Source organism: Mus musculus, chromosome 16, assembly GCF_000001635.26.
Source record: "Mus musculus strain C57BL/6J chromosome 16, GRCm38.p6 C57BL/6J".
Lineage (NCBI taxonomy): Eukaryota > Metazoa > Chordata > Mammalia > Rodentia > Muridae > Mus > Mus musculus.
Window position 1 is genome coordinate 37,824,349 of NC_000082.6, and position 25,446 is coordinate 37,849,794.

At 43.9% G+C, this 25,446-nt stretch overlaps 1 protein-coding gene and 1 long non-coding RNA gene across 3 annotated transcripts in view; one reads left to right on the top strand and one right to left on the bottom strand.

Annotated features, from left to right (window-relative positions):
• The window catches only part of Fstl1 (follistatin-like 1), a 59,462-nt gene extending 47,294 nt beyond the window's left edge, over positions 1–12,168 (top strand). The window contains exons 7-11 of the mRNA NM_008047.5: positions 2,378–2,496; positions 4,359–4,471; positions 4,766–4,876; positions 7,209–7,285; positions 9,534–12,168. Coding sequence (NP_032073.2) covers positions 2,378–2,496; positions 4,359–4,471; positions 4,766–4,876; positions 7,209–7,285; positions 9,534–9,578 — 465 coding nt within the window. The 3' untranslated portion in view covers positions 9,579–12,168. The remainder of the gene's footprint in view (positions 1–2,377; positions 2,497–4,358; positions 4,472–4,765; positions 4,877–7,208; positions 7,286–9,533) is intronic.
• Positions 1–25,253, bottom strand: Gm41452. Of its 2 annotated transcripts, XR_876063.2 has the most exons (4): positions 25,172–25,253; positions 24,644–24,808; positions 17,234–18,675; positions 1–420 (listed from the first exon to the last, which is right to left on the bottom strand). It is a non-coding gene; the product is annotated as a predicted gene, 41452 (long non-coding RNA). The 2 variants fall into 2 exon arrangements; XR_876062.1 differs by lacking the exons at positions 1–420; positions 24,644–24,808; positions 25,172–25,253 and adding an exon at positions 18,964–21,496 and having other exon boundaries at positions 18,352–18,675.
• Between the last annotated feature and the right edge of the window lie 193 nt (positions 25,254–25,446).

Consider the following 25,446-nt stretch of genomic DNA (forward strand, 5'->3'; position numbering starts at 1 on the left):
TATTTTTTTAAAGAAAATTATTTTTCCTGAAGCCAAATGAGTAATATCTGCATAGCTTATTGTAAGTAGTCACTCTATCCTGTCCTTACAACATGAAGCTGTTGGGCACATGACACTATTTCCAAGGGGCCACATGGGATCTGATAACCATTTGTAGATGACACCTTGGCCTCAGGCACTTCTGATACCTGCTATTAAATCTGATTGCCAAGTACCCGGGCCTCAGGGCCACCCAATACATCTCCATGTCCCCAAGCAGAAACACTCTTGGAGGCTCCTAGCAGCATCTCAGCATGGCCGCTTGGGAAAGCAGCTTTTCTCTGGAGTACTGTACTGAGAAAGCGTGCTCACAGCTTACAGACACAAGCTCCTCTTTCAAGACATCTGAGGGAGATGCCATCCTGCCAGGTCCACAGCTGCCTGTAGGTGAGAGAGAGAATATCTCAGAGCCTAGTTCTTCATCCCAGCTGGCTTTCCTCACACCAGATAGTTGAATAGCAAATCTAATCAATATGTGAGTAAGGCCCAAACTGCCTTTCTCCTGCAGACACCATTTCTTTGATGAACACAGAACAGAATCAAAAGGGAAAGCCTTACATCCCCATGCTATTCACACCCTGTGGCACTAGATGGGAGACTCTCGGAGCCTGGCACTGAAACTGGAGCCAGCCTTCCTACCTCCCGACCCCTAACACCATACACCCCATCGCCTCAGCTGCTTCGTGTGGGTGGGTGCCGGGCTCAACCCACCTCTTCTGAACACTAAATGAACATACGAGGATGGCTCTCAAGCATGGGTCTCAAAATACTCATCTTCCTTCCTTTCTATAGTCACAGAACCAAAAACGGAAATGTTACTGTCTCAGAAATAGAGCTACAGATATGGGCATGCAAACGTATCGGGTCTTTGCATCTGGTTAGTTGAGTGAATTCTGCTGGATTCTGGCCAGGCACTGAAATGCCTCGCAGTTTAATGCTATTTCTAGGCAGGTATCAGATTTATGAGATGAGGCTGCCAAGAGCTGGGATGGCCCCTTAGTTCTAGGCCTGCGCTCTGCTTCCCTGATAGTTGAAGGGTGTGCACAAAGCACTGGCTTTTAAGAGCCTGCTATACTGTAAGTACCAGGTCCAGAGCACCCAGTCCATGGCTGTGCGGCCACTGGTGAAGTTCTAGGTCCAGATAGCCCAGCCAACAGCTACGAAGCCACTGCAGGGCCATTGCTTTCTCTTCACTCACTCTTGTCCCCAGACAGATGACAGGGTTTGTTCTAGCTGTCCTCGGGAAAGTTCTCTGGTCCTCTGAATGTTCCCGGATCACGCTGGTTGAATTGCACATCCTTAATTAATCAAAACCCCACAAGTGAATTCTTGTGAGATTTCCTCAGGGCAAGCATACAGTGAGTGCATAAAGCACACCTGAGACGTGGCCCTGAGAATCCGGACAAGAGTGAGAAGCAGGTTCTAAGCAAAGGCTTAATGGGTGTTTCATGGATTCCCCTCACTATATACGCCATGGAAATTTTACAACACGTGACCCGTGGCAGCCATGAGAGGAGAAAAAAAAATGGCTATGTTTTGCCCTTACCTTCTTCCAGACTCTCTTCCATGGTATAAGGAACCAACTTGAAAGCAACATGGAAATGCTGATCATTATCCAGCACAGCCTTCAGAAAGCGTGGGGAAGGAAGGGGTACTGCTGGACCTAGTTAGAAATTTGATCTAAACCTTCGGATTGATGCTTCCTCTTGTTGCTAGGACGTAGGCATCTTGAAAAGTTGCCAATGGCTGCTGTCTTGGTTTAGCATCTTGCTTTAGAGGGATTAATGCTTGACCTCACCACTCCCTGTTCAGTTGTGTTCTTGGGGTATCGACAGGTCATCTGCCTGCACAGTATGGCCTGAGATCCTGTACACACATCTGCACTGGGGCCCCAGCGTAGGGTATAGGGGCAAGGAGGCTGGTCTTAAAATAGAAAGATAGACTTCTGTGAGTCCCCTGGGCTTCACCTCCTAGATTCTAAGTTACTGCTTATAATGCCATACCTTGCTATGTGTTCATAAGGGTGTGAGACAGTGACTTTACCAATCGTCTGAAGCCGGGTCTATAGGACAGTGTCAGGGACTGGGTCAGACATCTGTTCAGGCTGCCCTCCTGAGCAGGATCCATACTGAAAGAACCCCTCTCCCATGGCCTCTGTCCAGGCACTTACACTTGCTCATCTTGGGGGTTCCTAGTGATCTGAGCCATTACTACTGTGGGCTAGGATAGCGTTGGAGTGTGTTAAGAGTAAGATGAACTGAGGGGTCAGGCCAGAGGGTGCACCAATAAAACTGTGGCTGTCTAAGCACTGCTGAGAGGCCTCGTCATCTCTCTCTAGAGCTTTGATAATGGCGACTCTCACCTGGACTCCAGTGAATTCCTGAAATTCGTGGAGCAGAATGAAACAGCCATCAACATCACCACTTATGCAGATCAGGAGAACAACAAACTGCTCAGGTGAGGAGTGGGTGATTGGGCCTACGGTCTCCAGGGAAGATTGCCTGAGAAGGGGGTGGGATTTGAACCCCTTCTACCAACAGTGGTACTGCCAGGGCCAATGTGAAAGAAACAGAAAAGTGAGGTTTCTGTCCCAATCTATTCTGTGAACATTACAAAAATGGAATATCGAGCCACATTGATATCTGATCAAGCAGTTACTGTTTGGGGTCAGAACTCGCAAGGATAAAAGAATGTAATTTCAGAATAAATTATCAAGGTCATGTCATACCTACATTGCTTCTGGGTGTTCTGTTGTTGACCTTCTGAAGGAACTGCTAATGTGTTCTCTAGTTGTTCTGCTCCTGGTGTTTACGACGATCCAAGCTGTTCCATGTAGATTTCCCTAATTGTTATGAGTGTATGTCCTTCTTAGTGTTGCCTTAGAAAAATATTAATAAACAAAGAAGCTTCTAGTATGGAACTGGTACATCAGTAAGAATTAAACATGGGAAAGGTAACTCTCTTTTGTTCACAACAAGTTCAAAGTGCAGCTTTTGTGATTCTTCCTAGCCATAGTCCTTGACCTTATGGAAAATAAACTCAGAAAGATTGAATAATTAGTTCAAGGTCATTTGAGTAGAAAATGGCTGAGCCAGGGCCCAAGTCTTAGGCAACAAGGGGTGATAGAGCTGGGGAGGCTCAATAAAACTTCTGAAAGAACTCTCTAGGGCTGGAGAGATGGCTCAGTGGTTAAGAACACTAACTGCTCTTTCAGAGGACCTGAGTTCAACTCCCAGCAACCACATGATGGCTCACAACCATCTGTAAATGGTGTGTCAGTGTCAGCATACTCATATACACTAAATAAACAAACAAATATGTAAAAAGAAAAAAGAACTCTCTAGAATGACTATGAGGTGATTCTTGTTTAAGTTTAATATTCTTTTGCCGGCATAAATATTATTTTGAGGGTTTGCTACACTCCCTTGTTGGAAATATATTAAGGGTTTCTACCATATAGTTCCCAAATAAAAGACACAGAGCCTTTAGATTTATGATACGGTAAAAAGAAAAACACTAGAGCTGAGCAGATATCAACCCTATATGCTATTTTATCTATTTCCCTGTCAATATCCCCAAGATATCACTTGCCATGTTCTGCCTGGGCCACTCGTACTCCAACAAGCCATCCCTCATGGCCATGTGCTCACCATCCAACGACCCCATGGTGACTTCCTTCCTTCTTCTTCCTCTTCTTTCTCATCTCTCCTCCAAGCCCGTGAACCTTTGCTCTACCTCCCTCTCTTCTGCCCATCTCAAGCTGTAGGCATCTTTATTAACCAATCAGGGATAACTTGGAGGGCAAGGTTTACCAACAAAAGCTGGTCTACATGAGGATCTCTTAATGGGGGGCCAACCAGATCTTGGGGGCCAGTATCTAGCATTTGAATACAAGCAGCACCAGGCGAACCCACTACATTCTTTCAAGTCCTATACTCCTTTTCATGTCATCTGTCATCTCTCTTCTGGAATGGTTAACTTGACAGTCATCCAACAGATGACAATCTACACTAGAGGAGGTATGCAAATGGTGGGAGCATTTGTTAACCAAAGGTGGACTAAATTATTCACAAGATGTTAGTTGTCACTGGGGACGCATATGAGCAGCTTAAGTGATCTGGGACACAGCTTAAGAAGCTGAAGGTTGGAGGTTTGGGGTTACTGGGCCACAGTGTGACAGGTTAAAGAGGAGGGAGGTGTTTTCAGTGTACAGTCATCTTGCCTGGGGCTCCAGGTGTCTGTGAGCCTGATGCTTGCTTTCCTTCTTAGGGAGAGAAGCCAGGCCTTGCTGATGGCATTTCTCCTGTGTTTCCTTTCAGAAGCCTCTGTGTTGACGCCCTCATTGAACTGTCTGATGAGAACGCTGACTGGAAACTCAGCTTCCAAGAGTTCCTCAAGTGCCTCAACCCATCCTTCAACCCTCCTGAGAAGAGTACGTCCAATCTAGAAACTGAGTGCTGCTGGGGATGGAAGCTTGGCAGGGAAGGAAAGACTGGTAGAACTCTCCAGAGATAACTGATCTAGCCCTCATCCATGAAACTGGGCTGTCACTAGCCCATCAACCTCCATGATAAGATTGAGGCCATAAACGTATGGGGCATTTCCCCATGAGATACAAGGCCGTCCTTGTCTGAGAAAGGGGCATGTAAGTGCCCAGACTGTATCAGAAACATCACCCAGCTCAAATCTCATGTCTCAACTGTTGCCTTTGTTTATGGTCCAACAGAGTGTGCCCTGGAGGACGAAACCTATGCAGATGGAGCTGAGACTGAGGTGGACTGCAATCGCTGTGTCTGTTCCTGTGGCCACTGGGTCTGCACAGCAATGACCTGTGATGGTGAGCCATACTTAGTGCAGAAGGAGGGAGCAGTGCTGTGACTTGAATGAGAGAAGGTGACAGGGCTATGATGAGGAAAAGAAAGGCCGGGAAGGAAGCGGCAGACCCGCAGCTCCCCAGGGGCAGCACTGTGTGTAAAGCACTTGCTTCAGGTATGTCAGGTGTGACAATTACCCCAGAAGCCTCCAGTTAGAGAGAAGGCTGAGCCACAGCATGAATGAATAGCAATATGAGACTGAAACCATCACCATGAAAGAAAACACTGATCTGTGAGAAATGCGTGCCAGCGCTCTTCCATGGTCTTTGCATCCTGACCAACTTCATCCTTATGACACTTAAGGAAATACTGTATATTTTATAAAAGTGTCATGTATTCAGAAGTCAAGATGTCTTAGCTTGCCATAACATGTAGGAAAAACAATTTAAGAAGAAGTGTAAAAAATTTTTTTAAAATTAAATATTAAGATCATTGCAACATGGACAAGATGGATTTGGGACATATAGGTGTCGGAGTTTGGGAGGCAGAGTGGAGGTCAAAGAGTAAATTAGAACCACTTGTGTCCCATCAGAGACCTCTACTACAGTGATGCCAGAGATCAAGAGAGAACTTATATCAAAGCCAGATTCAAGTCAAGACAAAAGCAAATCAGAGATCAGTCTTAAAGCCAGGTCCAGAATAGAAATCCCGCTCATGTCAGTTAGAACCAGACTTAAAAGTTATACCTGCAGGAATGACCCTGAACTTATATTTTAGGAAGTTAACTGGGGCAGAAAAAGCTGATACTTAATATTATGCTCAGGGAGATCAGGTAAGATGGTGACTAAGAGACAGAAGTCAAAGCCCCAGGAAAGCATGTTAGCCAGGGAGCCCAGAATACCAACATGTAAGTGGAAGCCAGTGTTATCCATAGATTCAGTAACCTTCCTAGGACCAAGTCTGCTTCAACATGAGAGAGTAGGTGCCCAACCTAACCATAGGGGCAGATGAAAAAGCAGAAGAGACTGTTACGAGACAAGAATTTTCTAGAAGTTACTGGAACTGATAGCCAGATGCACACATGGTAGCTACTGAAGCCATCCGAGGGCCCCTTTAAACATCGACCCGCCTGCCTTAACCAGGAAGCATCCTCAGAGACAGAGAGAAAGAGAAAGAGAGAGAGAGAGAGAGAGAGAGAGAGAGAGAGCGCTGCTCGGGTTCTGGCTTTGTGAAGGTATCCCTCCTCCATTTCTAAGATGTAGGAGTCAGTGTGCACTGACTTATGGAACCCTAAACACCATCATCTGAGTAAAGCCCAATCACAGTGCATCAAACAGAATTTAATCCCATGAGATTGCCATAGCCACACTGAGAGCTGCATGCCCTCCACCCAGAGAGTACAGTCTATGGAGCCTCAACACATCTTGGTGTACAGGCTGTGTGATGTAAGAGGACATTCAAGAGGCATTTTCAAGCTAGTACCTGGAAACTAGCAGAACCATTTTAGATCACAAATCTCAAAGACACAAACAATCAGGGGCGTTGAAATAATGCCCAAAGGAGCCGGGGCCCCGAGAAGTGGCTATGAGGGATGAATTGATTATCCGTATCTGCAGTTTCCTAATGGTAAATACTGTGTTCAGTAAACGGAGTCCCAGGCATCCTTTCAAACTTTCTAGGTTGTAATCTACCAAAAGAACATCTTGAGGATCTGTGAAGGATTTGGTTTTTTTGTTTGGTCATTTGTTTGGGTTTTTTGTTTTGTTTATTTTTACTGTTTTTTATCGTTGTGCTCGAGAAATTTTTGTTAGATGTTGTAGTAATCCGCCCTGGGTGTGCAGAACGACCTCGAGAGCTCTTCAAAAAGCAAAATCTCTGGCACCCAGCTACCACCCACCCCAATCAGTTACATCAAAATTCCAGCAGGTGAAAGCCAGGCCCTTCGAATTTATTTTCTCTTTGTTTTGCAGTTCTAGGGGGTGGGGATGCGGTTTGCATGCTGGGCAAGCACCCTGCCAGTGAACTACATCCGGAGCCAAAAATTACATCTGGGACATTGTGGGAATGGCTGAGAATCGCTACCCCAGAGGAATTTCCTGAGCCAGGACCCCAGTTGACCCCATTGCTTTTCTGTAGGACTAGCATGTCTTGTGGGTGTGCATTAAGGAAAATATCAGGAACAGAAGCCGAAGAACTAGGATAGCTTTCTTGTTTCTATTACCTTGGATGTTGTAATACTCAGAGAAAGGTGGGCAGTTTAACTCTCCCTCCACGGGTTAAATGTTGAATCTGTTAGGTAGTGTCTTCCCTGGCCTAGCACAGCCCCCTTTCTCTGAACGTTGATTCTTCTTGCAGGAAAGAATCAGAAGGGGGTCCAGACCCACACAGAGGAGGAGAAGACAGGATATGTCCAGGAACTCCAGAAGCACCAGGTGAGTGGCAATCACAGTGCCAGTTCAAACCAGGCTCTTTTTTTTTTTTTTTTTTTTTTTTGGTTTTTTGTGACAGGGTTTCTCTGTGTAGCCCTGGCTGTCCTGGAACTCACTCTGTAGACCAGGCTGGCCTCGAACTCAGAGATCCACCTGCCTCTGCCTCCCAAGTGCTGGGATTAAAGGCGTGCACCACCACACCCGGCTTCAAACCAGACTCTTAACACTACCAAGAAGCTGTCTAGTGTCTCAGCAGATGAGAGAAACTCACTTCATTCAACACAGGAGATCCCGGATGATGACCTCATCGGCCCCATCAGACTGTGATACAGACCCTTCCCTGAGGGAGTTACTGTGACAGGGGTGGGAGGGGCTGGGGTTCCTCTAGAAAACCTTCTCTCAGCCATCACCTGAAAGCTGCTACCAGGAAACAGTTCTTAGCATTTCTATCCTCCAACACAACACGTGTGAGCCGAATGGGCTTCTAAGATCAGAGAAAGCCTGAGGCAGAGAGGCAGGTGTAGTCAGTGAGACAGCAAGCTGGTGTTCGCTGAGGAAGCTTCAGTGCCAGGCAGCTGGACAGGGAGTACCAACTCTGTCTCATAGATGCCAGCCACGGTTGTCAGCAGTTTCCTAGCTCAGGTTTTAAGTTGGAGGAGAATTAGCATGTCATAAAATTTACCCCTTTCAAAGACCCAATTTTGGCCAGGTGGTGGTGGCACACACCTTTAATCTCAGCACTCCCTAAGAGAGGAGGGAGAAGCAGGTGGATTTCTGAGTTCAAGGCCAGCCTGGTCTACAGAGTGAGTTCCAGGATAGCCAGGGCTACACAGAGAAACCCTGTCTCAAAGAAAAACCAAAATTAAATTAATTAATGAAATTAATATTATGAAATAATACTATGTAATAATTAATTAAATTAAATATGCAGCTATGCAAGTGAGCAACTTTCAGTGTATTCCTAAATTTGTCAGCTACTCCCCACTGTCTAATTCCAGAGAATCTTAACCTCCCCCGAAAAAACCATCACATTAGAAATTGCTCCTCATTTCCCTTGTCCTCATCCTCTGAAAGTTGCTAATCCTGACTAGGAATTCATATCCCACAGAAGTATTAAAAACAATAGGTCCCAGAGGTGCCCTTATCTGGGCCTAACTTGACTATTCAACTGTCCTAGAGTCCTTTGAAGTCTACATCTTAACATCTTCAACTGTTACATGAGAGCAATACTACATCAGGTCTTGGAACAGGGCCTGACACATTCCTCCAAAGATGTGCAAGTAGCCAGTAAGGGTTTAACACCATTAGATGCTAGAAGGGTGCCTGGTCTGGGTGCGTCATAGAGAATGACCCTTTTCTGTCTGACTTCTTCCACTTAGAATAATGCTCTTTGGGTTCATGCTTGTAGCATGAATCTGCTTCCCTCCCCTTTATGTGAGTGCCACTCCATATATGTGATAGTTTGTATTCATTACATGATGCGTATTTAGGTGACTTCTGACTCTGATGAACGATGCTGTTGTGAATGTTATTGTACAAGTTCCTGTGTGGACATATGTTTTCACTCCCCCTATATATTTAGGAATAGAAACCGCACCAAAAGATAACTCTTTTAATCTTTCCAAATACCAGTCACTGTACACCCTCCCCTCCGTGTTCTTTACATCCTTGCCAACGTGTGTTACTACTGTTCTTTATCTCATCCGACCAACTGAATGTGTAGACGTGTCTCATTGTGTTTCCATTTGCACCCCTCTAACATCTAGTGGTGTTAAGCCCTTGTTGGCTATCTGTACATCTTTGAAGGAATGTGTCAGGCCCTATTGTAAGACCTGGTTGAAAGTGTTAAGATTGTAGCCTTGAAAATATTGTCAAGGACACTAGGAATGATCAAGTTCAAGCCCAGACAAGTACGCCCGCCCCTGAGGCCCATTGCTTTTACTACATCTGTGGGAATTGGATTCAGAACACATTCCCTTTAGTACCCTTTTATCCTTAAAACTGGGGCAATAATATCTGATTCATAGGATGTTCATACAGGGTCAGCTGGTAATCCCAGACTACCCCTAAAAGACCATGCCACAAACTGACATAACCTCATGTTTATCACTCAAGAAGGAACCATACAAGTCAGCAACTAAAATCTAGCATAACCGCGTGTCTACTGATGCTATGGAAGGTCTGGGGACCTGGATAAACACCACCAACCTTTAATATCTTCGTAATGATTATATCCTCTTACATCTCAAAGGGCACAGCAGAAAAGACCAAGAAGGTGAACACCAAAGAGATCTAAGAAGAGGCACAGAGCACCGTGTCCGGAGCCCAGCGCCTCCTCTTCAGCGCTGAGCCCAGTACACACAGAGTCTGCAGCAATCACCAAATCACTAGTATTTGCTTGTATGGCAGCGAATCTTATTTTGTTTGTTTTGCAATAAAGGAAATGAGGGTGGCCAGCCTAGCGAGGGAAGGCCACAACCTTCACCTGTAGGAATGCTTTAAGAGAAACTAAAGGACACCTTGGGACGAGAGGCAACTAAGGAAACAGCATCGGGTTGGCAGAGGAGCAGAGGCAGGTTTGAATGAAGCCTTTCTGGGGTCACAGCAGCTGCGAGGAGAATACAGGAAAAGCATAGAGAAACATTGAACTAGCCCTGCTGGAGGAAGTGGGGGGAGCTTTGTAGGGAGGAACCCTGCTGCTTTGACCCTTGTCACCACTGTCAGCATGACAGACCTGCAGCAAGTCTGCTTCTCCTTTTGGTCCCAACAATCACCTGAACACACAGCCGCCCAACTAGTTACCTGTGTCCCTCAGCCTTGCATGGAGTTTCCTGGAGGAGGTGTTTAAATGATGCAGACACTTATGTACTTCAAGCGCCATGGAGACCTAACCAAATTTTTAAAATACATTTTTCTTTTTTTTTTTTTTTTGTTAACCAAAGGTGCTATTTCTCTGTAAAAGACTTTTTTCCAAGCTGACTTCATTCCTCAGTTATTACCGTTATATTATTGTTGTTTTTTAATATTTCATTTTTTGACTAGATATTAAGCTTTTGTAATTATTTTTTCATTAGTCCTACTATTTCAGAAGTGAAGGTGAAGGGGGTTTGGGCATTTTTCCAGGTACAGGGAACTCTGTAACACAAACAGCCCATACCCTGTCACATATTAGACCGGTTGCAGTTCGGAGCTGCACCCCAACCCAGAGCTTCTAGAAAATCAGCTCCATGCCACGAAGCACAAGAGGCCCCTCAGACAGAAGCCACAGGACAAAGCATCTTCATAGACAGCTGTTGAGATCCAAACAGTTAATTTGCTTTTGTTTCTTGTAAGAAGTTCCAAGGATGGACGCTCAGGCTATCCCAGCCTGCCAGCCTGCTGTGATCTGTGGCTAACTGGCAGAGTCAGCCACTGTGGTCCTTAGCTGCTCCTGTTTCTAGGTGTCAGTTTACTTAGTAAACTGGTAAGAATGAATCTTGGAATTTAATAAATGGTAGTTTGTGGTTTAGCCAACTGGTCCAGAGGGAGCTACCTTCTCCTTAGGATAGATGAATCTACACCATAAGAAAAACCAGCCAGGAATAGCATGGATGGGTTTTGCTTTGGTTGAAATGATCCTAGCAGGTGACTGGGTATGAGGACTTCATGGTCACTCTGCCCAGGAAGAGAGCGTGAAGGACAACTAGCAGCTTCCTTAGGGATGGTACACATGAGTGTGATCTCTGGAGTCAGAGGTTTCCCCACACACATGATGATAAAACTTTTCAGATTTAGAGCGGTTAAAACTGGAGATCGAATCTGGATTGAGAATCAGCACTGGGGGAGAAACTGTTATTGAAAGTCAATCCTTTCTTTGAGCCTCCGAATAAACTATGGAGATTTTCCTGCATAGGAAAGTGTGGAATGTTGAGCTATTGAGATGGGAGTGGAATTCGTCCTAAATAGTTTTTCCTGGTCTCATCTGAACAAGACAATTTGGCTCTGCCTAGTGTTCTGTGCCCTCCCTTTCAAAAGCTCTGAGCCCCGCTCATGCAGTCCAGATTTCATCCCCCTCTCCAAGTGCCTTGGAGAGCTCACAGCAGCAATGCCATCATCAAAAGTTTTGCTGCTGGGAAGAAAAAAAAAAAAAAAAAAGAAAAAAAAAGTTTTGCTGGTTCTTGGAGGTGATGGGAGAGGGCAGGAGTATCAATTTGTTCAAGTAGCTGCAGTGTCTGTTGGCCAATCATCTTTAGAACCCTGTAACACTGAGTACCAGAGGGCAAGCCCACATTCCTCTTCTGCTACTTCAGTGTAACTAGGGCAGCTGTTGTCTGAAGCACCATAGATTCAGGTGATCCTCCATAGATTCAGGTGATCCTCCATAGATTCAGGTGATCCTTGAACCGTTCATGAAAAGCTGCTAAGTAGCCTGGTTTGGGAGACTTGGGTTGAGATTTGCATGGGACCAACACGCAGGATTACATCTTCTTCAGTTCCTAGAGTCCTCTAGAAGCCTATAGAACAAGACGGCAAGCTCTCTGGGCTTGCTCTGGGGTTTTGTTCTGTGGTTTTATGTTGTTCTTGTTGTTTTATTAACATCAGTGTCTCTTAAGATCCAGGACCCAGGGAGGTCTTTTCACATACATATACCAGGACTCTTGGGTACTACTGTCAGTCTTGGGGAAGCAGGCTCCTCCATCGGCAACCAAATCCATGTGAGCACTCCGAATGCCTTGGTTAGTCCTATGACCTAAATAGTTAAACTTCAGAAAATGGTTTCAACAGATTTCTGTGCCGAGTGGTTTTGAAATTGCATTTGTATTTGCTGTGCTTCTGTATTCCATTTAACTGGGTTTTTTGTTACTTCTGATTTTTGTTACTATTAATAAATAAAAATAAAATAAAATAAAATAATAGTTGGTTTCCTTATTGCCAATGAAGGCCAATGAAATCATGAGGATATTAACCTTTTACCATGTAAAAGTAGGCTCTGAGTTCCTTGGAGCCTTGGTAGGGGTGATATGAATACATAATTATTTCCTTCTCTTTGATGCTAAGCATTGAGCCACCATGCATGGCAACAGTCACTTATTCTCAGCAGTTTGACCAGTTATGAGTTTCTGCAATAAGTGTTGCCCATAACTGACCAAGGCTGACAGCAACAAAAATCTGTGGCAGTAAAGAAGTGTCTAGAAGACAATTTAACAGGCACAGCACAGCTGCTTAAAGCAATAGCCGTAGCTTCCCCCACTATGGCTATTCTTTCACCTCTCTCTCTGGCTTACAGTACCAGACATAAAGTCCTGGCTATGGAATAGGCATTGAGTCCAATCAGAAGAGAGTTGGTTGCATCAGTAATAGTCGTGCTTCTATTGTACCAATGGGCACATCTTGCCTGGAAGATGATAGTCTGGCAAGCATGATCCATAACTATGAAGTATTATGTGTAACAATTCTTCCTCAGCAGCAAATCTATAAGACACTCAAAGGCTACAATTGATTGTTTGTTTGTTTTTCAAGATGGGGTTTCTCTGTCTAACAGTCCTGGAACTCACTTTGTAGACCAAGCTAGCTTCAAACTCACAGAGATCCACTTGCCTCTGCCTTTCAAGTGCCGGGGTTAAAGATGTATGCCTGCATGTTCAGCTCCAAAGACTACAATTCTATAATGAAACTTCTTTTACGTAGATTAAAGAGGATCTACCGCTGTCCACCTTAAGCAAGTGCCAGTTGGTGTGGGATTTGGCAGCTAAGATGGCTCTGTCTAACTGGGTTAAGGTGAAGAGTTAGTATAAGACTGGAGTCTGTTTCCAAGAGACAGAACACGATCTTGAGAATTAACAACAGCAGTGATAAATGGCTGGAATGGGCTAAGAAAAAGACAGCACATGGAGAAGAACCGAAGCTGATCACAGCTCCAAACATTTGGCCTCTGTCTTAGTTAAGGTCACTATTGCAGTGGCTAAACACCATGACCAAAAGCAACGTGGAGAGGAAAGGGTTTATATCACTCACAGTTTCCTATAAAGTTCCCTATCAAAGCAGTGAGGTCAGGAACTCATGCAGGGCAGAAACCTGGAGGCAGGAGCTTGTACAGAGGCCATGGAGGAGTGCTGCTTAAGGGCTTGCTTCTCATGGTTTGCTCAGCCTGCTTTCATATAGAGCCCAGGACCACCAGCCCAGGGATGGCCCCACCCACAATGATCGGATTTCTCCCCATCAATTACTATTAAATTTTCCCACAGGCTTACCTACAGACCCGTCTTAATGGAGGCATTTTCTCAATTGAGCTTCCTTCCTCTGATGATTCTAGTTTATGTCACAGCAACATAAAACTGGTCAGCAAGCTTCCCAGAGGAAGTGTCATCCAAATGTAATGGTGACAAAAGACAGGCCATCCTGTCTCAGAGTAATGTTTATAGCTATGTATGTTTACATTAAGAAAAAAAATCAGATCTCAAATAAATAACCTTAGGATGCATCTCGAAGTCTTAGTGGGGGGAAAGCAATAGATGTCAAGAAATAAAATTCAGAGCCAGGCACACCTTTAATCCCAGCACTTGGGAGGCAGAGGCAGGCAGATTTCTGAGTTTGAGGCCAGCCTGGTCTACAGAGTGAGTTCCAGGACAGCCAGGGCTACACAGAGAAACCCTGTCTCAAAACTCCCCCCGCCCTAAAAAAAAAAAGAAAGGAAGGAAGGAAGTTCAGGGAAGAAATTAATTAAATAAAGACTAAAAGAATAATTCTTAGAATCAAGCAAAGAGCTGCTTCATTGAAATGATAAAAATTACAAACTCCTAGCTCAACTAAGTAACACAAGGAGAAAAAAAGACCCTAATAAAAATTAGAGATGAAAGGGGGGGTGCTAAAATTGATTGCAGTGAAATCCAGATCATATTTTGCAAACTTACATTTAAAAAAGTAGAAAATATGGAAGAAATGAATCTATTTCTAAAGCATATAATCTGTTAAAAGATACAAACACTTATACATATTTATAATGGGCAACACAATTGAAGTTTTAATAAAAAGTTCCCCTCCAAAAAAAAAATCCCTCAAGACTGGACACATCCACTGCGAAATTCTACCCAATAATTTTTGGTTTGGTTTGGTTTGGTTTTTGGTTTTTCGAGACATGGTCTCTCTGTGTAGCCCTGGCTGTCCTGGAACTCACTTTGTAGACCAGGCTGGCCTCGAACTCAGAAATCTGCCTGCCTCTGCCTCCCAAGTGCTGGGATTAAAGGCATGCGCCACTACCACCCGGCTGAAGTGGGTTTTTTTTTTTCCAATAATTTTTTAAAAAGAGCTAATATCAATACTCTTGAAACTGTTCCCCACCCCCCCAAAAAGGAAGGCACCCTACCTATACATTCTGCAAAGCCAGCATCACCTTCATATCAAAACTAGCTCAGAATACAGACAATAGGAACAACAACCAAACCAATGGACCAATCCCCCTGATGAAATTTGACATCAAAATTCTCAGTAAAATACTGGCAAGTTAAGTTCATGAACATTCTAAAAACATCATACTGTAGCAAAATGGCTTCACCCCAGGGGTGGAAGTCTGGTCTGACACACATAAATTAGTAATTATAATACAACACAAAGACAGAAATAAGGGCAGGAGCCATGTGGTAAAAAGCCTTTGACAAAACTCCACATCTATTCATGGTAAAAGCTCTTATGGAACTAGGGACAGAAGGAGCACGTGACAACATAAGAAGGATCGTCTTTTCAGTCCTTAGGCAACACTAAGTGGGGGAAACCAAAAGCATTTGCTCTAAAGTTAGGAATGCCTATTCTCACCACTGTTTAATGGATGACCTAAGTCTTATTGAGAAGAGTAAGACAAGAAATAAAAGCAATACAAGTAAGAAAGAGGTCAAAGTATCCTCATTGACAAAAACAAAACAAACAAACAAAATGCCAGGAGTCCCCTTGGGAGATTTCCAGCACTAAGAACACTTGGTGAGCAAGCACAGGGACCTGAGTTCAAATCCCTAGCACCCATGTAAAAACCCTGGTATGGCTTTGTGCATATCTATAGCCCCAGAGAAGTGGAGAAGACAAGAGGATCGATAAGCTTGCTGGCTGCCAGCCTAGCTGCAGGTTCAATGAAAGACCCTGCCTCAAAGGAAGAAGGTTGAGACACTTACTACCCTCTTTTGGCCTGTATGTTATATTGGGGGGAGGGGAACACATGTATAACTACGCACACGCCGACACATACAAAAAATAAATATAACAAAGGAGATGAAAGAGTTTTGTAATACAAACTTTAAAACACTGAAGGAAGAAATTGAAGAATTAAACAAAATGGCAAGAACATGGATTGTCAAGATCAGTATCTCGGAAATAGCTACGTTACCAGAAGCCATCTATAGGTTCAATACAATCTCCATTTAAATTCCATTCTTCACAAAACTGGGGGAAACAATCCTAAAACTTGTATAAAAACACAAAAGACCACCAGCTAATGAAATCACAAACCAAGAATGTAATGCTGGAGGAATTCAGATAACTAATCGTAAATCATCGATGCATAGTAACAAGAACCACCTGGTACTGAACCCCGCCCCCACCCACCAAGAGATGGAGATGGGTGGAAAGAACCCAGAAGAAACTCACACAGCTACAGCTAACCTGATTTTGTCAAATCTGTCAAAAAAGAAATACATGAAAAAGGGGGAGGGGGGACAGCCTCTCCAACAGATGATACTCTTCTGTGCACATGCAGAAGAGTGAGAAACTAGGTCTGTGTCTCTTTGCCTACACAAGAATCTATTCAAATGTAGCAAAGACCTCAGCATAAGAGCAGTAGCTTTGAGATATCTAGAGAAAGCAGTCAAACTCCTTAAAGTGAGGGGCATAGGTAAGCACTTTCTGAGAAGAACTTAATGACACAGGAAATAGTCCCAAGGATTGATACCTGAGAATACAGGACGTGCAACAGCCTCTGCACAGCAAATAAAACAGGCACCAGAGCTGTGGTTCTCAGCCTTCCTAATGCTGTGACCCTTTAACACATGTCCTCATGTTGTGGTGACCCCGACCATAAAACCATTCTCATTGCTACTTCATAGCTGTAATTTTGCTGTTATGAATTGTAAGGTAAACATCTGGTATGCAGGATACCTGATATGAGCCCCGCCCCCCAGAGTCATGACCCACAGGTAGAGAACCACCTTACTAGAGTAAAATGGTAGCCTACATCTGAGAAAAAGCTCCACCAAATACACATCAGACAGGAGACCGATACCCAGGATACAGAAAGAACTGCAAAATGTAAGTGGTAAAAAGGTAAATCAATAAAGAGAACTAATTCCAACCCTCAAACAGACGGCAAATAAATACTTCAAGAGTCTTCAGCACTCTTAGCCATCAGGGAAATGCAAATTAAAAATAATTTCAGATTCCATTTCTGCCCAGCTCTTGTGAAGAAAGCAAAAGACAAAAGGTACTGGAAAGGATGTGGGGAGGAAGGACCCTCACCCACGGCTGGTGGGCGTGTGACCTGGTGTAGTCATTTCAGAAGCAGCATGGAGGTCCCTCAACAAACCAAGAGTGGAACTGCAACTTGACTCAGCTACACTGTAAGCACCCACTGCCCACAATAGCTGAGAAATAGGACCAGTCTCGATATCTATCGATGAATGAATAAAGAAGTAGAATATGAATGATTAGATAGATCTAAGCAGATGCTATCAGACCCTTGGAGTAAATTTAGCATAGAGATGGGACATGAAGACATCCGTGGGCTGCTGGTACCAGGCACTATTACACACCATGACCCACATGGCCTTGAGGTTGACCTGGCTGGAGTGACAAGGAGCGGAGATACAATGGACACATATGCAGGGAAGCAGAGATTGGGTGGAATTGGAATGGGTTCTGATGAAGACGCAGCAGCATCCTGGAAACTCAGTGTGTGTGTTATTCACAGCTGAAGATGGAGGCAGGCTAGCTAACCTTGGTAGAGCGCCTCTCTTAGGGGAGCAGTCTCAGGCCACAGTTGATCTGGAGGAAGACGCTGTGGTTGATACTCTTGGTACATCCTGTCAACATCTACACACAGACCAGGGAGACTTGCAGTTTTCATGGGTCCGAGGCACTGGCATCCTTGACCCAGCCGTGTTTATATCAACAGTACACATCCACTCAGGAGATTCATCTATTCTACACATCTCCCCCTTTCTTCTTTCTTAACTGCTCCTGATGCAGCTTGACTTCTAATCCAGCTCTGTGCAGTGTCCAGAACCAACAGAGAAAGAAAGAAAACGTCTCCACGTCTCCATCTCTGGGCTCGCTTATTCAGGTCATCCTTCCCAAAACAGGAAACACCTGGAAACGGATGAAGTCCTTCCCTGAAGCATGGCTCTCTGGAGGCTGCTTGTCAGAGCCGTACCTCGAAGATGGCTAGGACCCATGTGCACACATGATCTAGAATCTAACCAGCTCCTAACTTTATGTGCTTATTCAAACCCCTGAGTAACTCCTTCAAGTCTTAACACTTTCAAAAGCCAGTTGTCTTGGAAATGCTGTTCCTGCCTCTAAGTTTGTAAGAGCCAGGCCACAAAGTCTTAGTGCAATCCTTGTAGGCTTTGGTGAATCTCAACAGTATTTTCCAATTTGGTGGTGGGCTCTCTCTCTCTCTCTCTCTCTCTCTCTCTCTCTCTCTCTCTCTCTCCATACCCTTGAGGTGGCTATGTTGATTTGTTGATTGGCTTGCAAAGGACAGTGTAACTGGGTCCCAGTACCTCCCTGAGATCCTGTACCCATGAGCATGCCCGCAGTTACAGCAGCTCCGTGAACTAGATTCCACTGCGCCTGGTCCTGACAGGATTCTGAAAACTCAGTCTTGAATCCCCTGGCTTGAGGTAAGATTTTGCTGTGCTTAGCCAGTCAGAATGAGGCCAGGAATTGTCTCCAAGGATACTCTACTCTGAATAAATCCTTGTGCATATGGAGCCTAGGCCCATTGGCTATATGGGTTTGTTTGATCTTCTTTAAGGATTTGAAAGGCGGTGTCTCATGATAACAGACCATTTGGTTTGGATTTTGTGGATCAGGTCACACAAACACAAGAAGGCAGTTAAAAATATTAATGTCTTCCCCAGCTGTCTTCCCCTAAGCGAGGTTGCAGTGAGGATTAAGTTTACATCACCTTAAAGCTCTCAGTGGCCCAGACCCAAGATGCAATATCACTGTGGGTTGGGTAGCCCCATCCTCTCCTCACTTCCCTCAGTACCAGTCTGAGGTGTCAGGTAAGTCCAGGCAGGGATGACATGTGAATCAAAGTCGCCTCTCTGTCTCTCAGGTCCTGGTGGCATTGTAAGAGCTGCAGCTGTCACTATCTGTGGCTTTCTCGGGGGCAGAGGGCCAGTCCTTTGTAGCAGGAGTTTAGTAAGATTCTGCAAACCAAAAATGTAAAAACAGGAGTTCATTCAGAGGCTTCAGCTATGTATCCAGCTCTTAACTTATCTGCTCTTTTTTTCTAAGAGCCAATTCCATCCCTTCTTATGGAAACCAAGCGTCCATCTCCCGAACACAGCCTAAGAGCTGATGGAGCTGAAATGATTTTGTGTTCTGTCTGTGGTTCCTCGAAATCTTCAAAGTACTAACGTGTAACAACAGCATGTCTCTAGATTATGCTTACCTTCTGGTTTACACCCAACACACACAAGTGGCCTCCTCCTTACCTGGATTGGGGCCCTTCTCATGAGAGCACCCCTCGCCGGACGGATGTGGGTGCCCTGTGGTCAAGGTTCCCATTTAGGCACCACTTATGAAATCCTGCACGGCTTTGAGACTGATCTGACTGGAGCATCAGGGAATGAAGCAAGGCAGACTCCTGTACAGAAAGGCCTCGATGGAGTGAGCCATGCCCTCTGACGGAAACCCACCAGCAGTGCAGAAACTCAGAGTGTCTGAGTGTGGAGGCGGGTTTATGGTATCGACCTGAATGAGGAGGCTGGCTAGCCTGGGCAGGGCCTCTCTGCAGGGGAGTAGTCTCGGGCTACTGGGAGGAGGAAGCTGCAGTTGATACTAACTGCACATGGTGCCAACCCTCGGCACCCTTGATATGGCCATGCTCCTATCAACAACACACATTCTCTTGGGACCTCATCCGGTTCCCACAATTACACCGTGGGATGCAGCAGGTCAATGTTGGCGTCTTAATAGGGGGTCTTCCTGTCAATAAGATACATGTACGTGATTAAAAAAAAAAAAAACAATTCTTAGAGTCTATCAAAGAAAATGTAACAGGTAAAATCATCTTATAGAACGAGTGCGTTTGTATGTGTGCTTGTAACTGCTTTCAGGGTGGTTACGCAATAGACATTCCCACGGAAAGTACATAGCTACGAAAGTCGGCTTCCCTGTGCCTGCAGACTCTCTGGCTACCAAGGACGGATATGAGGTTCCCCGTGTGCTTATTTTTTGTTACTGATTTTGTTGTTCTGTTTGAGAGACTGGGCATCTATCTATAGCTTGGATTCTTCCTTTTGCTCATGTTTTGTGATTTGTTGGCCTTTTATGCTCTAGGTCAGTAATAATTAGTTCTTCATGTCCTAAGCATTAGTAATTATTTTCTCTTGCTTTGCTCATCCTTCCTTGACTTATGTGTGGTATTCTTTTTTTCTTTCTTTTTTTTCCCCCTCAAACTTCACTGCTTATATAAGCGCACTTATTCATCTTTTCCTTTATCATTAATGTTTGCCACTGAAGAAGCCAAAGAAGAGAAAACAACCACAGAATAATTCAAAAGCCCTCAAAATAAACACCAAACAAACAAACAAACAAAAAACCACCACCAACAACAAAAACTCTCTGGAGAATATTTGGATCATGGTGTAATGCAGTCATTACCAGAATTGAGATGTGTATAAGCCAAATCTAGAATAGTAGTTTCGGGAATATTCCAGAATCGAGTATGAGAAGCTCAGGAGAGGATCTGAGCTGATTCATGTCATCCTATAGTCAGGTCTGTGTTGTGACTCATTAGGAGTGATTTCTAGCTCTTTTGTTGAGATAAAGTAGATGCTAAGGTCAGTACCATTTATGGATATTCTAAGCATTTTCTAAGCATTTGTATGAAGTGTTTGGATGCATCAGGAACCAGTGTAGGAGGGGGATAATTATCTCTGCTTCGAGAAGCCCATATTCTAGTAAGGAGAGGTAGATAGCAGGATAATAAAAGATAAACTACATGATATATAAGAAAGCAATAAGATAGCAAGATGAGGGAACCAGAGCAGGAGTGTCAGGAGAGAGAGGGAGTGGCGGGCATGCACAGGGAGAAGTGACGGGTGGGACAAAAGTTACAGGAGGGGAGTGTTTCTTAACAACCATGTTAAGACTTGGGTTTTACTCTGGATGAGAGACAGGCATCTACAGTTCAGCAAATGGGGAAACAGTGAGTGCTTCTCACTCTGCCTGTGTGCCCAGTCCTTAAAACTCCTTCTGTATCTTTGTGTCAACCGGAATTATTCTCTCTTACACGTTTGTACATTCAGTGGCCTGTGAAGTGGACCTCACAATCATTCACAATGATTCTGATAGAGTGAAAAGTGTTGGATTCCTAGTTGTAAGAGCTCTAGGTACATAGATACCATTTGAATCTGTAGAAAAGAAAGGTGGATGCATGTGTTGTTAGCAGAGGTGAACTAGGAAGTCTGAACAGATAAAGAAAATAGAGTGGAGCAAATGTCTCTGCAGTCCCTGATATCGGGCACTGAAAGAGGAGTTGGCATGGCAAATAAAATCAGAATCAGCCTCTTGTCCTCGGGAAATGTGTCTGGCCGCTGTGTTATCTCATGAGCACATTGTAACAAAGATAAGAGACCAGTCTGGGAAACAAGATCAGCACTGTGAAGTCAGCAATCATGGGTGAGTTTTCTAAACCAAACTCTGAGGTTGGATGTAGTGGTGAATGCCTCCAATCTCAGGAGACGCAAGGAGAGAAAGGGGATGAAACACTGAAGGGGTCGCCATGATTAAATGGGAGTCCTATTCGCTTCCGAATTTTCATACATTAAGGAACACAGCTAGGAACCCAAGGACAGTTTCTCAGAGGCAGAGGGATGGTCCCCTGAGCAGCAGAGCAGGCAACTGTTGACCTTGGCAGCTTGACAAGAAGTAGTAGGCTGAAGGTTATGATGTCTAGAGGAAAAGAAGCAGGCAGGACAAGCAATGTTTGAACAACTGCCCCCCAGGTGGGGCTTTGGGATAGCAAAATTCATCAAGGCAACAATTGTTCCTCCCTTTTCTTTATCTAGGTCTCAGGTGTCATTTTTCTTGGGCTTAGGCTAGTTGTAAAACAGAATTTTATCTCTAAGGCAGTAAGATTTAGGAGACCCCAGACCTTGTCTAGACATTCGAAGTGCTTGCTATCTACATCAGTGTTCATCAGTGATTCTGTTATTTCCTCTAGAGAATACTATCTGCAAAGGCTAAACTCTGGCACACTGATATTAACATACTCCCAACGTCCCCTGGAAGTTCCAAGGTCTTTTGCTCATTCTCTTTCCTCCTGCCTGTGGCCCCAATAACATTAGAACAAGGGAGGATGAGGCAAGAGGATTACAAATCTGAGTCCCAACTATGGTACGGGGTGAGACCCTGTCTCAAAGGATGGGAAAAAAGAAAAGAAATCCACCATAAACAACAAGGTGGACTTGGCACAAGCAGAATTTTCCCAGATTGTACTCAGAGGGAGTACCAAATACGAGATGTGGAAATGGAGAAGTAACAAGAGCTACAGGACCAGACCTGGGTCCGAATCCCAATTATTGTATCACATCAAGCAAACGTGCCTTAAGTATCTTCATTTATAAAATGGAGACAACAATCATCTGGATTTTACAGAGTTGTTATGAGAATAAAATAAAGTATAGTATATAGAAAAAAAATCTAAAAGTCCTAATGGGTGCTGAGTATTTGCCATTCTTCTTGTGGTGGGAGCTATCCTTTTCTATAGAACAAAAAAAATAAAAGTTATCCAGAACCCTATGTGTAAGTGAAATGAAGCAAACATGTTCAGACCTTGGCATACAGTGAACTGCCAACGGAAAAAGCAATCAGGGCTGGCCTTGAAGTAGAGATATTTGTACAGCCTGTATCTTGTGGATAGCAGAAAACTAATGGGGGCTAATGACTGGAGGGGGGCATGGCCAGATCTGGCTTTAGATTAGACGTAGTATAGACAGGAAGAGCCAAGTCCTAGCAGATAAGACAGAGACTACAGAAAAGAAGGAAGAAATCATAGTGATTTGATAATGGCCTTGGGATTAACAAAAGTTTAAGGAGGTAGCCTCAGCAGGAGTTGGCTCTTAGTCGATAGAGCCATTATCTAAGACTGTGAAAATAAAACACTTGAGTGGGGAGAGAATTAATGAGAGTCCTCCATACGTTAAATCCGAGTTATCTTGAGATATCATGATGGACACATCTTGTAGTTGAATAGGAAGGCTCTAGATCTAGGCTGCACTGCATATCTGGATCCAGGACTAGAGAGAGTATTCCGGACAGGGACAAACCAGCAGCCATGGACACGTATAAAGAGATGGAGCTGTTGTATTGGGCAGGCCTGATATAAAGTGCCAAATGCCTGTATCCTTTTGTTGTTGTTAGAGACAGAGTCTCATTGCATAGCCTAGGAGGCCCTTGAACTCCGGAGGTTCCTGTCTCAACTTCCTGGGTATCAGGAAAAACTTCTTAAGAAACTCAAGACATGTTTTTCCTGCATCCTCCTGGCCTCATCAACACAGAACATTCACAGAAACATTGTACAATGAATCTGCTTTGTACTAAAGAACACTCACATGTAGGAAATCCAGATAGGAAAGGAAACTCTGAGGCTTGCTGGAGATCAAAACTGGCACAGAAGCATCATCCACCATCTATGTATCAAACGGAATAGCACAACTTGGTGGAAAATAGAATGAGCAAACCAGGGAGGACCAAAGAGGAAACCACAAGCTGAGATGCCAGTGCTAAGATGTCTGGCCTGACCAGCTGGGGTCAGATAAAAGGAGTAAAACAAATAGAAACATGAGAGTATACAGGTCTGTAAGGAGAACGCATTGCTACAACAAATAAGAAGGGCAAGGCTGTGAGCCAAGGATACATTGTGTAAATCCAGACATGTGTACAAATTGTCAAAAGAGTAAAGTATGGGTGAGAAGTTTTTGCCTACAGAAGAAAAGGGACTTTATCTTCCTAGTTCTTGACCTAATTTTAAATACAGAAACTACCAGAATTTCTCCTTTTCAAGGAGTTGAGACAACTCTGTTCACTCTAATATTCTTGCCCTAGATCCATATACAGAGCTGGTAAACAGCTATCTTATCCATTTATCTTTTGAGAGACAGTCTCACCCTGCAGTCCATGCTGGTCTCAACTTCGTCATTCTCCTGCCTCAGCCTCCCACGCCCTGAGGTTATAGTTTTTTTTCCTATGTTCTTAATCTTCCACAGATATCTTTCTTTCTTGTTCTCTCTCTTCTCGTAAGCCCCAATATATTTAATTGGGATGATATTTTTGTGCTGTTTAAGATACTTCCGCACTTATTTATTTTTGTGTATACGTGATGGAGCCTTGCTACACACATGGTGTGAATGTGGAGGTTAGGGGAGAACTTGTGGAAGCCTTTTTTCTTGTTTTACCACGTGGGCTCTGAGGCTCTAACTGGGTTATTAGATTCGGTAGCAAGTGCCTTTTACTTGCTGGCCATCTCACAGGCATCTCTTTTGTCTTTTCTGTATTTTGCAAATTAGTAAACAAAGTAATGAGTTTCATTGAATCATTTTTAATAAAATAATAATTATTACTGTTACTCTTATTAGGTCCTTGACCCCTCTAACTCTTACACCTATAATCCCTCTCCCCCCATACCCTTTTAGGATTAAATAAGCTAATGTGTGTTAATTTAAAATTTTCTGGCATATGAGAAATATTGTGTCAATTATCATGATTATCAATGTCTTCATCTCAAATATTGCCTCAGTTTCCATACTGTGTCAAAATGTCTCACAGAAAAGGAACAGGAAGGCAGGCATACACTTAAGAACGTCTCCAAGACCACAGAACTAGAAATAGACAGAGACAGGAATCAAATCCTCATGCCTCCCATTCTATAACGTTTTCCTTTTTGCTTTTTAAAATTGTTACATTAACATAACACATTCATTTCCAGTCAGTGTTCCTTGTAATGAAATTGCTGAATTCACAGAAGTAACGCACGCATCTCCCATCTCTGACAGTTCCAGTGACATCAGCACAGCCTCTCACTTTCGGGCCAGGCATCCTAAAGTGGTCCACATCCCCCTTTGTTTTCCCACAGGTATGAGCAGCCTTAGCACATACCTCAATGCTTACCTTAATAACAAGGGGTAGAGGCGTGGCTCAGTCGTTACAAGCACTTACTGCTCTGGCGGAGAGAGGGGACCAGGGTTTGTTTCCCAACACCCATCATCAGGAAGTTCACAATTTCTTGTCACTCCAGGTTCAGGGGACCCAATGCCCTCTGGTGTCTGTAGGCACCTGCATGCATACTGATAACAGCTCACACAAGCATACATACATACATACATACATACATACATACATATAAATAAATACACAAGTATTTAAAAGAATAAAGTAAACAGGAATATAGATATCATTTCTGTACAAATGCACAGGTCCATCCCCCTGATTTGTCCCTTTTCTAGAATATCCTATGCACTGGTTTTTAGAAGCAGATATATTCTTTATGCCCACTAATAAAATTATTTTATCACCTGAATTATCTAACTCACAAAATTAAGGTTTTGAACCAATTAAAAAGTCTGTTTCCCACTGGGAATGGGGCTGTCTCTGACTCTTTTGCCTGCTTCTGAGACCCTTTTCCTCCTGCTGGCTTACCTTGCCAAGCCTTGATATGAGGGTTTGTGTCTAGTCTTACTGTAACTTGTTATTCAGGGTGTGGTTGATGTCCCTAGAAGGCCTGCTCCTTTTGGAAGGGAAACAGGAAGAATGGATCTAGAGGAAAGGGGAGGGGAGGGGAGGGACTGGAGGGAGAGAAGAGAGGGGAAACTGCAGGTGGATACAATATTTGATAGAATAAATAAATTAAAAAATATTTCCAGAACAATTTTCTTTTCTATTTTTCTTAATGTCTTGTTACTATTTTCTCCTCT